This window comes from Dendropsophus ebraccatus, chromosome 7, assembly GCF_027789765.1.
Source record: "Dendropsophus ebraccatus isolate aDenEbr1 chromosome 7, aDenEbr1.pat, whole genome shotgun sequence".
In the NCBI taxonomy this organism is placed as follows: domain Eukaryota; kingdom Metazoa; phylum Chordata; class Amphibia; order Anura; family Hylidae; genus Dendropsophus; species Dendropsophus ebraccatus.
The window spans coordinates 83,187,618-83,201,131 of NC_091460.1; the positions used below are offsets into that span (position 1 = coordinate 83,187,618).

The following is a 13,514-nucleotide window of genomic DNA, read 5'->3' on the forward strand; positions in this document are numbered from 1 at the left end:
TTTTTTAATTAATCACGGCCGTTGTTGCAATTTGCAACAACGGCTGTGATTGATTCACAAAATATGTTCAATGGAAAATTAATGGGATCCCGGCTGGAGTGTATACACATAGTATACGGTCCAGCCAGGATCCCTAGCGGCCGCAGCGAACACAGACATGTCAGTTTTGTGCGGCCGCACAAGCCTGACAGGTCACACAATGGAGGGTGCGGCTCCATTGTGTTCAATGTGCGCCCGCATCCCAATTCAATAGAAATAGTAAACTTCACTGACACCAGCCATGTCACAGAACGGCCGGTGTCTTACATAGTGTGAACCTGGCCTAAGTTTTGTATTAGTCACGGCCCTTGTTGCACATCGGCAACAACGGCCGTGATTAATACATAACGTACGTTAAGTGAACATAGCCATACAGTGTATACAGAGGGGTACAAACAGTATACAAACAAAATCTGACATTATATGCCCACTACAACCACAACAGCAAAGCTACAAGCTAGTCAACAAGTAAAGCAAGAGGAGTGAGGGCTCTGCCCGGAAAAGCTTACAACCTATAAGGAAACAGAGGTTGCACAAAGGACTAAAAGTAACTTCTCTATGGTAGCCCAGCCATCTTTTATAGGAAAGTGCGTAGTGAGCTGCATCTACATATTACTCCCTGAGCATTTATGTTTCCTTCTCTCTGGGGTCTCTGCTTCTACTGAAATGTAATATTCCAATAAGAAGTAAAAAGAAATGGGCAATGCAGAAAAATGTATATCAATCTATTTAATATATCTCTCTATGGCAGACTTAATCGTAGTCTTAGATCATGCTAAGATGTTTTAATGGTGTGAAATGAAGTTTACAAGCTTTAATCTGGTGCTGAGCTTCATATTTCTTCCAATTGGGAGTTTCTGCTCCTAGGACTGCATCTACAACTGGCCCAGTGAGTTGTACCACATGTAGGTTTTTTTTTTCTCATGAAGAGCTATCTCTAAGTGCCTGTAGAGGATTGTTGTCCCTTTATTTTCAGGATTGGCAGGGGTCTCAAAAGCTAGACTTCTACCAATGTTAGGCTATATCCTAATAGACGTATGCTATAACATTTTCCCAAGGAGAGACTCATTGAAACTCATTTCCTTCTGTAACACTAGCCATTTTATTTTTTCAGTGTAATATGTTTTTTTTCCTGTGTAGCATAGATTGCACGATGAGGTGTCTAAGATATAGGCATGCATTTGTGTTGTGCTTGGAGCATTGTTATCACAAAGTTGAAGACGTGCTATTTCCTAAATGTGTGAAATCCACACATCTGATAATAGAATGCATAACATCCAATCCAAGATACTTAATGCTAGTTGTTTTATATAGAACTAAACGTTTTGAATTCTCCTTAATAAGGACATCACAATATAGACTTAGATCTAAAATCTGTGTTTACCCGCCACTTTCTAATGTCATATCACGTTGTAATGTCTCTTTATGATATCATTTTAGCCTTGTTTGCAGCTTTATATGTTTTATGTAGTAACTTAAAGGGAAACTGCTTACATGGCTACATAGCTATGTAAGCTGTGAGATTATTCATACCTTTATTGTAGATGCCTGTTGCTGCAATCACTTGAAAATGCTTTTTATTGCTGCTGAAGTGTCATAGAGGAGTGGCCAGGGCACTTAAGTACACTGAAATGCACTGACCACCCTCCAAGACACTTTAGCAGCAAGAAAAAGCATTTTCAGGTGATTGCAGCCACAGGCATCTACAAAAAAGGTATGAATGATCTCACAGCTTACATAGCTTTGTAGCCATGTAAGCAGTTTGGGATATCTTTTCTAGTTGAAAGTCTATAAATCATCCCAATGGTGTGTAGAATTATATAATGCTAATATAAATAGTAATACAACTTTATGACAAAAACTTGCCAGACTTTTAATTGGCATCATGGGCTGTGCAGCGCTAAGATGAAGCATGACTGTACTCTGCTTTCTGTAGACCCTTGGCGTCTTTTTTTAACCTCTTCAAGTGGTGGGTGCAGCTTGAAACATTACTATGTTGATCTCATATTGCAATAAAATTAATTGCTTCTGGGAATTAGATGGATGCATTGTGTTGTCAAGCATATAAGGAACAAAGCACTATTTTTGCCTAGCCTAGGAAAACCAAAGACCTAAGTTTTACTTTTTCTTAGAAACAGGAAAAGGGACATCTAAAATGCAGCTTCTTTAGCTGACCAATTTGTATGCCCTGTATCTCACATACCTATATGCTTCCCTCCTCAATTATATATATCTATATACATTTTTATTACGTTTCCATTTTTTTTCCAAATTAAAAAAAAAAAAACCTTTAGGACTACAGGTTCTAAATTGCGGGGGAAGAAAAAAAAAAACCTTTGGAAAAACTGTAGGAGATGCTTGTGCTTGTCATCAAATTAAATTATCCTCTACTTACGTAGATGATCTGGGAAACACAGGACTTCCTATGTTTAGACTCTTTGGGAAAAAAAGGCTAAACACAGGAAGTGCAGTTTTTTCCATGATAAAAATATATAAATAATGTAAATTGCAAATTTGCTTTATATTACATCTACTGTTCATTTAGATTTGGAAAGTTATAACGACAGACCGCTAGACAACCTAGGACGTATGGGTACACTATGGCCCCAGTCACCGGACATAACCATATGCCCTGAGTTGCTATGTGCTATGAAGCAGAGCTCGCTTTATAGCAGGTGGGGGCCAGCTGCTATGAAGGGCCCTCACCCTTCATGACAGGCTGCAGTGATCTCGCTGCAGCCTGTCATGAACCCCTTAAACACCATTTAAGTGTAAGTGACGGTAGCATCTCCTGTCACTTACCAATCGGGACCCCTGCAGCGTGTCTGCAGAGCCAGATCGCTAGACCACTGGAGGTTTGCCACTCACCTCTGTGTAGTCTGATCGTCAGTTTCTCATACTCTTCTCTGACTGTCAGGTTCTATCAGAAGATCACATATTGCACTGATCAATGCTATGCTATGACACAGATTTGTCATTGTTTGTTGTATATGTTTTGTTATTGTAAGGAGCTTCAGAACATCACTTAGTTTAAATAACTTATACTGGTATCACATATTAATACATCTATCCATTTCCCCATAACAGCTAATTTAAAATATGAAATTAGCAGTCTGTAATATTTGTAGCTACAAATAGAGAACATGTCATTAGTTGTGTAGGTGTAAAACAGCAGTGAGTTAAAAAGGTGAGAATTAAATTTCTTTAAATTTAGAATATAAAATTAATCATAATTATGGTGCTAGTCAAGCGGTAGTTGACAAGTTTGCTTGTTGTATTTCAACAATACTTTTACATTTTGGTAACATGTTTGAATGGGGCACTATAAAAAACTTAAAAAACTAAAATGACAACAAACTAAAAAGACAAAACAACATGTTGCTTATTGTACTAGATAATTATGTACGTCACTTTTGCAAGATCTGCCATCTAAGGTCTCTATTTTCTGCCATACCCTTGAAATGCACAATCTGATGTTTTGACCAGCTTTAAAGGAGAAGTCCAGTGAAAATTTTTAATAAAGTATTGTATTGCCCCCTCAAAAGTTATACAAATCAATAATATACACTTATTACGGTAAATGCACATAAAGTGTTTTTTTTCCCTGCACTTACTGCTGCATCAAGGCTTCACTTCCTGGATAAAATGGTGATGTCACGACCCGACTCCCAGAGCTGTGCGGGCTGTTGTTGCCTGAGAGGATGATGGCAGGGGGACACTGAGGGACACAGGGCACTGGAGGGACACTAAGACACGAAGCATCCCTCTGCCATCATCCTCTCCAGCAGCCACAGCCAACACAGCTCTGGGAGTCGGGTCGTGACATCATTGTTTTATCCAGGAAGTGAAGCCTTGATGCAGTAGTAAGTGCAGGGAAAAAAAAACACTTTATGTGCATTTCCCGTAATAAGTGTATAATGGTAATTTGTATAACTTTGTGGGGGGGGGGCAACATAATAATTTAATAAAAATTTTCACCGGAGTTCTCCTTTAAGTTTTTTTTTTTTTTGCTTCAGTAGGGTGTCAAGGTTGTAATATTTGCAGAGCTGAAATAGTTCACTGCATCTTGTGTCTGTGTCACACAAGAACCTTCCCTTCCAGCCCATCAATGGAACAGAAATAAAATAACAGTTTTCCAGGGTACAACACACAGGCCCAATCCGCAGCAGATTTCTTGCTGCAAACATTTTATAGGAAGACATACTCTCAGTGGGACATCCCGTTGCGAGTATGTAACTGACAGCCCTGTTAACCCCCTGCCGGCTGAAACATACATTACCTGCTCCACGCTCCGGCTTGCTTCGGGGGCTCCCGGCGTCTGGGCATCCTGCTCAGCCAGTGCACTGTGCTATGGCAGAGCAGGACATTTAGCCAAGAAACCCCCGAAGCAAGCCAGGCACAATATGCTTCGGCAGGTGAAGGGTTAATAGAGCTGTCAGTTACATACTCGCAGCGGGATGTTGATCCGGCCTGTGTGTTTGTACCCTTAAAGTTCACCTGTCATGATGCCTGCTGAATCAGCGGCAAGTTCCTCTGATAACCCAGAAGTTTGAGTCTCCTTGTATGCCAATATGCAATGAGACTGTTATGGGTCTCGTTTTGCATTGGTATCCAAAGAGACCCAAACTTCCAGATTAACAAAGGAATCCAGCAATGGGTGTCATGACAGGTCCACTTTCAAAGAAACAATTTACTATATTTTTTTACAATGATAATTTTATTCAAAAAAATGATGATGATGATGATGATGATGATGATGATGATGAAATAACATCACAATATCATAGTACATATTATGTATATAACAGAGTCTTGCGGATAAACAAAAGTCCTTAAACTTATGTCTTTGTATTATGAAAGTCAGTTTTCCATGTAGCACTGTTTATTTTCTCACCACTCAGACAGACAGGCAGACAGCTAAATTACCCCATTCATCTAAAGGACCGAACTTTAATAGGATACATTATACATCAGAGATGTGAAACAGGTGGCTGTGACTGTGTATATACTCACTAGTTCATAAGAGCCTGCCGTATGAAATGTGTCACCTACACCAGCATCTTATCATGATGAGTGATAATACATTCAGGTTACAATACTAGTCCACTTTGAACAATCATTTCTAATTAAAAGGGTTTCTTGACAATAAGGTGATCACAGCATATTCCACTGAGAGGACCATCAATAAAAAGTTGAAATCTGTGGGGAAATCCTTCAATAAGTCTTAGAAGTATTACTGCAGGAAAAATGAAGCATAATACTTTTCCCACTGAAAACTGTATGTCTCTTGCACATATATACTAGGTTCCCCAGAGGGAGAGGCACACTTTGTAGCTGATATCCACTATGGTTAATATGTGAGGGTTCTAACTTAAAGAGGTACTCCAGCAAAAAAAAAAATGTTTCAGAAAGTTATATAGATTTGTAATTTAATTATAATTAAAAATCTTAAGGCTTCCCATACTTATCAGCTGCTTTATGTCCTGCAGGAAGGGATGTATTCTTTTTAGGCTGACAAAGTGCTCTCTGCTGCCCCCCCTGTCCAAGACAGAAACTGTCCAAAGAAGTAGAGGGTTTTCTATGGGGATTTGCTACTGCTTTGTACAGAGGTGGCAACAGAGAGCACTGTGTCAGACTGGAAAGAATCCACCACTTCCTGCAGGACATACAGCAGCTGATAAGTACTGCAAGACTGGAGATTTTTAAATAGAAGCAATTTACAAATCAAAATAACTTTTTGAAACCAGTTGATTGCAAAGTAAAAAAAAAAAAAAATCGCTGTAGTACCCTTTTCATATCCTTTTAAGCAAGACTGATCTTCGGCCAAATGAACGTTTTTCGGAATGTTTAATGCTCACACTTAGTGCATGTAAAAGGGCCAGGGATCAGCAAATAAAGGAGACACCACTCATTCGTTGGTTGATTTGTTCTTTTGTGCAGCTTATTCAATGCATCTTTGTAAACAGGTATAAACAGGTGATGTGCATCCGACAATGATTCACTGAAAAAGCTGCACAAACAAAGCAGTGATCATTTGTGCTGCCTGACTTAGACCGTAATGCGCACACCCCCTATTGGATCAAAATGGGTGTTATGCTTATTAAAGTCTCATGTTCACAATATGCGTTCATAGCCATGGAGACCAGAACTTCCACCAGCAGAGGGGAATCCACTGCTGATCGGGCAGTATCCCTGACACTTTAAGTAATGCTGCATTTATCATCTGAACATTTAACCACTTTGGTGCTTGATTATTATGCATTTACTATTTATCTAATTCATTATTTTGTTTCATAGGTGTCCTGGAATGGCCATTTTGGACAAAATTAGTGGTTGTGGCAATTGGATTTACAGGTGGCCTAGTTTTCATGTACGTTCAGTGTAAAGTCTATATCCAACTGTGGAGAAGACTGAAGGCTTACAATCGAGTGATATTTGTTCAGAACTGTCCTGACACCACAAAGAAGCTTGAAACTAAGAACTATCCAATTAATCAGAATACTGAACTCAAGGATTCTGTATCTGTCCCAGTTTCACAGACATCTACAAATCTCCAATCATGTTCCAATGCAAGTGTACCTGGAGTCATGTCTGTTTGATGAGCGAGGTACAATTTTTCAATATAAGTGTAAATCTCCAAAGGATATGCTTAAAGTGTTTTTGATTCACTGCGGACTTGCAGCGGGGAGCTAGTAATCTTCTTTCTCAAGGAATACAGCTGTGACATACGAACTGGAAATTACAGTACTGCAATGTTATAAATGTCATTGGTCTCTCAGTATTATCCTGAAAGAGAACAAGAAAAAGCAGAAACTTAGAAAAGAATAAAGAAAAACTAATTTTGTAAGTCAGCAAACTAAAACAACTGACTTTTTTAGTTTTAATTTGTGAAGGAAAACCTTTCTATCCAGTTGTTGTATTTGTTTCTGTGTGAGTGAGTTGAATGTTTTATATTAAAGACACTATGGGACACATGTAGAGGGCAGTTCAAGCTGAGGAAATTCAATAAATGTATGTTGTCTAATGAAACTTCTCTAAAAAGAATTAATGTTTTACACAACAAGACCAGAATGAATTTACAAAATGTACTTCAGAGTTTTACAAAGTTATGATGTTATTTATGAAAGACAGGATAGTTGTGGGGAATTAGTGAAATGAACCATAATATCTGTTGATGAAGAATATACTGTGTCGTTTTACCTGTGAAGTCTTGAAATGCCCCAGTTGCCAAATAATCTTAATTTCCAAGGATGTTCCAAGTCTTTTTGAAGATTTCACACTGGCTGGTTGGATGTATTGCCAATAATCTTTCCATGACAACTATGTGGTCCTAGCTGCCAAGTCCTTCTAAAATAGTTGTCATTTGATTAGTTTCTGGGAGTACAAGAGAAGCTATATATGGCCAGACATGGAAGCCATTCAGATGAATTGGTCACCATGTAATACAGTGTCCCACCAAGTCCATTAGACCAGGAGCTGCTCTTTGAAGTGCTTTTTTTTCTAAAGCTCAAGTGGGAGGGGCCATCTCAAGCAATTATGCAAATTGTTTCCTATCATTTACATTCATCATGTGATATATTACAGCAAAACTACTAACTGTGATTAAAAGCTATCTACACACAGTATCTGAAACCATTTTATTTGCTCCGATGCATATAAAGTAAAAAAATGAGCCAACTTTTGGAATTGTTATTCTTGCACAAAATGAATCGATAATCAGATTTGTTCCAGTCATAGATTTGTAGATTTAGTAAACTGTCATCTAAACTCTAACTGTTATAAATCTGATTATTTCTTACAGTCATATTGTGGCATATGTGTACTGTTTAATAAAAGTGTTATTTACATAGGGTTATATGATTGGTGTCAGTCATATGTGCATAAAACAATTGTTCTTTTACAATGAAGGCCATAGGTTTACTAGAGAATATGGGAAGATATTGACCTATATAACTGATTAGTGTTGAGGTTATGACCTATATAACTGATTAGTGTTAAGGTTATGACCTATATAACTGATTAGTGTTAAGGTTATGTATTGATGTCTTATTTGGCCCACTTGGTTTGGTTTATGTCATGACACCTTTAAGAAATCATAAATTAACACTGCAAAGTGTGTCCTTTCCACATATCTGTTGCATGTTTTTTGATAAATATAAAATAATAACAGATTTGTACGGTATTTTTACACTATTCTTTGTGCAAGAATAATTGAAGGAGCTATCCAGGAGGAGGAACAACAATACCTTTGCTCACTGCTGGCATTTCACTTCGTATTTCCTGACATCTCAGAAGTATAACTTATGAGATAGGGGGCTGGGGGGGGGGCGGGGGGGGGGGGGGGTTAGATGGCAAGTTGTGATCATTGAATGCAATAACCTATGGTTGCACAATGATGCTGCAATATCGGAAACTTTGCACAGCAATTTCACCTGGTGTGGTTACACCTGCATGTGATGATCATGATGTGGTAAAGGAGATAACTCCTTTAATATAGGGTTGTTGTACAAGGTTTATACGCCAGTAATATGTGTCCTGTGAAACTTTTGGTTATAATGTTTGAAATAGTCTTGATTTGAAAGGAAATCTACTGTTTTGTGTATACAGCATATATGTTATCATAGTTACAAACTACAAACCAACCATGTACTTAGTTTGATTATGCAGTCATGTGTTTCTGTTGTCTATTTACATTGTATGTTTTTGAATAATAGCAAGGTTTCTAGAACTAATAAAGTTATAAAAACAGAAGTATAAACAGTGACCACAAAAGCCAATATATTTCATAACTATCTTAAATTTTATATATGTGTGGTTGGAGGATACATCTCGTGGTTGGAGGATACATCTGGCACCCTGAGTCCTTGTGATGTGCTGCTGATTATACTAAAGAATATCTTAAATTTTAGATTTATCAAATAGACCCCCTTAATAATGGCTTGGCACACTCTCGGCATTCTACGTTTCATTTGTTAGACACCAAGAGTTCCCATTTATTCTTGTAGATTGCTTTTCCTTCGCTCTGACTGAGCAGTCTCTTACAGTATTATCCTCCAGTACAGACAGGGGGTATGTTTTGGGTTCAGTGTCCTGTTTAAAATTAAATGATAGCCCAACTAACTATATCACAACTTCAGAATGTTGTGATAGCTATGGTGTACCATCAGTACTGTATAAATCAGTGAGACCAGCTAATTACCCTGTTACATCATGCCCTCCCCCCATGCTTGACATCAGTTACCACGCATCCAAGTATATTTCCCTTCTCATATTTATACTAATCAGACCAAGGGTATATGTCTACTGGTGTGATGTGCTGCTGATTATACTAAAGAATATCTTAAATTTTAGATTTATCAAATAGACCCCCTTAATAATGGCTTGGCACACTCTCGGCATTCTAAGTTTCATTTGTTAGACACCAAGAGTTCCCATTTATTCTTGTAGATTGCTTTTCCTTCGCTCTGACTGAGCAGTCTCTTACAGTATTATCCTCCAGTACAGACAGGGGGTATGTTTTGGGTTCAGTGTCCTGTTTAAAATTAAATGATAGCCCAACTAACTATATCACAACTTCAGAATGTTGTGATAGCTATGGTGTACCATCAGTACTGTATAAATCAGTGAGACCAGCTAATTACCCTGTTACATCATGCCCTCCCCCCATGCTTGACATCAGTTACCACGCATCCAAGTATATTTCCCTTCTCATATTTATACTAATCAGACCAAGGGTATATGTCTACTGGTGTGATGTGCATTGTCTGTTTCTTCACCCAAACGAGTCTCTTATCATAGTTTATCTTGCTCAGTAGGACAGCACGAAATGGTGGAGAGCAGGGGCTAATAGCTACCTTAAAGTGACACTGTCACCCTCCTTTGTGCATTTTGACATCTCTACACAGGTGTAAAGGGTGAATTTAGCGTTTTTCATATCTTATTTTATATCATAAGTCATGGTGCTTGTTCAAGTAGAAAGTCATCTTTTATCAACTGCAGATTGAGTTAAGTGGGCGGGGCCTCGCAGCATTAGCACCACCATTTAGGCATGTACAATTTCTTGACTGGTAATATGCAACTATATCAGGATCACTTAATTAAAGCTACTGAGTGAATTTATTAAATGATGGTCCCTGGAAAGTAAATTCCAATATTGGCAACTATGGTGAAGATTTTCTGGGCTGGGCCGGAATGTTACCCGTAATTGCACCAAAATTTCAGTAAGTAGTCTTGAGTTGGTCTAGGCTAACCCAAAAATAAAAAAATAAAAATGGTGTACACTTAAGGAAAGAAGTGAAAATGGGCTAGATTTATTAATCACCTTCAAACTCTGTGATAAACTTAAATGGCTTAGCCAGGATTTAAAAAAATGGACCCCCACCGCCCCCCCCCAAAAAACAGCATGACTCTTGTCTACAGTTTGGGTATAATTTTGCAACCTAGTTCCATTAAAGCGACTCTGTACCCACAATCTGACTCATCCAAACCACTTGTACCTTCAGATAGCTGCTTTTAATCCAAGTTCTGTCCTGGGGTCCGTTCGGCAGGTAATGCAGCTATTGTCTTAAAAAACAACTTTTAAACTTGTAGCCCTGTGCCAAACGGCCGTGGCCTAGAGTGTGTGTGCATTAGGCTGGCGCAACCTCTCTGTCCCTCCTCCCTGCCCTCCTCATCATTAGGAATGCTTCAGGCAGATTTTCCCCAATTCATCACCTGTGTGAGGATGGCACATAGGCTGGTTTGTTAAGGCACCTGTTCCCTGCAGAGGAATAGGAAAAATACTGCAAGTGGCATTCCTAATAATGAAGAGGATGGGGAGGAGGGACAGAGGGGTGGTATAAAGTTAGGGCACAGATACTCTAGGCCACAGCCGTTTGGCACAGGGCTGCAAGTTTAAAAGTTTTAAAAGACAATAACTGCATCACCTGCCGAACAGACCCCAGGACAGATCTTGGATTAAAAGCAGCTATCCAAAGGTACAAGTGGTTTGGGGCGGACAGATTGTGTGTACAGAGTCACTTTAAAGTGAATGGTGCTTAATTGCAAAACACACCTGATCTGAAGACAAGAGTGGTACTGTTTTGGAGGTGAGCAGTCATGTTTTCTTAATCCTGGATAACCCCTTTAAGACTGTCTGTTTAAGTATGCACTGATTTAGAATTAGACAGTTGTACTAAATGTGGGTCTATGTATTTCTAGATGGCTAAATGTTATTGTAACATTATTTCCTCTAAGTAAAGCAGGGATGCTGAATGTTTTTCAAACAATATTTTTATGGTTTATTGCATTTTGAATAAAACCAAAGCTGTCTTAGCACTGACTCCATTAGTCTTGTATTTTTCTATTACATAAAGAATATACACCTGTGCTATTGTTTATATACAACATTTCCAGATTTTCAATTTACCATTCTTGCAGGAAATCAAGATATTGTGAGATTAAGAGAATCTTAACAAAAGAAATAGTAACCTATATACACAAGTCATAAATCTACTTAAAAACAACAACTGTATGTGTAATACAGTGCCTGTATAAAAGCATTCACCCATCTTTGAACTTTGCCCCAACAGATGAATCACAGAGATGTTAATGTGGTTTATTCTACATGAAGACCCAGATTCATCAGTCTTTGTTAGACTAAATGCGTTTGATTTTTGTCTCAGACATATAACAATCAATCACAGCTAATTGTGAGAAATAAAAGCTGAGCTGTGATTGGTTGATAACTGTCCACACAGACACAGTGACGGAGTAAATAAAAATTGTGTAACTCTTGGGCAGTATGAACTGAGACTTCACAGTCTAGGGCCATGTTCACACAAGGTAAGTTCCGCAGTAATCACGGCCGTTGTGCTGCCTTCTGAGGGATACTCAGAAGTATACACATAGTATACACTTGGGCCACGATTCCTAGCGGCTCCGCGAGAAACTGTCAGTTTTTTGTGGCCCCTATTTATTGAATAGCTCCTGTACATACTGGGCTTCTCTCTAGACCACTGTACACATTTGTTGGACTTGGTACAGAGCACCTGGCCAAGGAAATGTGGTAAGTGAGTGGCATTGATACAGTACTGTCTGCATGGCTGCTCAATGTACAGGAACAGGGACTCCTGCCTTTGGCAGAAGTCACTGCTCCTGTGCATATAGTTTATACGGTTGAAAAAAGAAGCATGTCCATCAAATTCAGCCAAGGAGGGGATGGATGCAGGAAAGGGGGATAAACAAGGAGGGGATGGATACAGGGAAGGGGGATATAAAAGGAGGGGATAGATACAGGGAAGGGGAGCGGATGATGAAAGGTTCTATACATATGTTATTTTGCTCTAAGAACTTGTCTAGGCCGGTTTTGAAGCCCTCTACTGTTTTTGCTGTGACGAGATCCTGTGGTAGACTGTTCCACAGATTCACAGTTCTCATTGTAAAGAAGGCTTGTCGCCTCCGGAGGTTGAACCTTTTTTTCTCCAGGCGGAGGCAGTGCCCCCTTGTCCTTTGAGGGGGTTTTACCTGGAACATCTTTTCCCCATATTTTTGTAGGGGCCATTTATATATTTAAATAAATTAATCATATCTCCCCTTAAACCAGGGGCGGACACAGACTGCAGAGGGCCCCTGTGCAGAAAATGTGCATAGGCCTCCATATGCAAACCACGCCACCACATACCTCAACATACTCACCTGGCCTAGTGCAGTCTCCCAGCGTGTCACTTGTGTACCAGGGAGCTGGGAGAATGGACAAATGCTGCGCTGGGCAAGGTGAGTATGTGTATGGAGGAGGCTCTTGTGGCTGGAGGTACAATAATGCCTCCAGCCGCAAGAGAGATATATGTATGTATATAGGCAACTGTTGTTATTCAGACAGTATCCCTCACCTGCAACACTTCCGCTGTCCTTGGGGTGGGGGTTATTTGCAGGCCGCTCTTATCTGCTCGCGTTGTGGCTTGCCCTGCTCTGATGCTCTGTCTCAAGGTTGGGGGGGGGGGGCATTAGGGTGTTGTGTGGGCTGCTGTAGTGCATCTTCCAGGGGGTGGGGGGGTTGATATGGAGGGAGGGGGGGGCCGCTGTCATCCACCATATCATATATGACAGCACACTCCTCACCTCATTACACATCATACACTCCTTACTTCATCACACGTCATACACTCCTTACCCCATCACACATAGGACAGCACACTTACCCCATCACACATAGGACAGCACACTTACTCCATCACACTGCACACTTACCCCATCACACATCACTAATGTCTGTTCACAGTGATCTCAAAGTAAAAATGAATGAAAGCCCCATGCTCTCCGCCACCGGAGGTAGCGGAGAGCATGGGGCAGTAATAGGAGACCCCCCTGTGGGGTCCCGGTAGAGCCATCAGCGGTATATACTATATACCGCTGATCGCTTGTGCCATGTGCCGCCGGCACTTTTTATCCCCTGTCACCACAAATGATTGGTGACGGGATAAAAAGTGAAGTGTCAG

At 39.8% G+C, this 13,514-nt stretch overlaps 1 protein-coding gene across 1 annotated transcript in view; it reads left to right on the plus strand.

Moving 5' to 3' along the window:
• Positions 1-6,638, plus strand: part of MARCHF1 (membrane associated ring-CH-type finger 1) — a 217,163-nt gene extending 210,525 nt beyond the window's left edge. Inside the window, exon 7 of the mRNA XM_069976179.1 lies at positions 6,337-6,638. Coding sequence (XP_069832280.1) covers positions 6,337-6,638 — 302 coding nt within the window. The remainder of the gene's footprint in view (positions 1-6,336) is intronic.
• Positions 6,639-13,514: the final 6,876 nt, after the last annotated feature.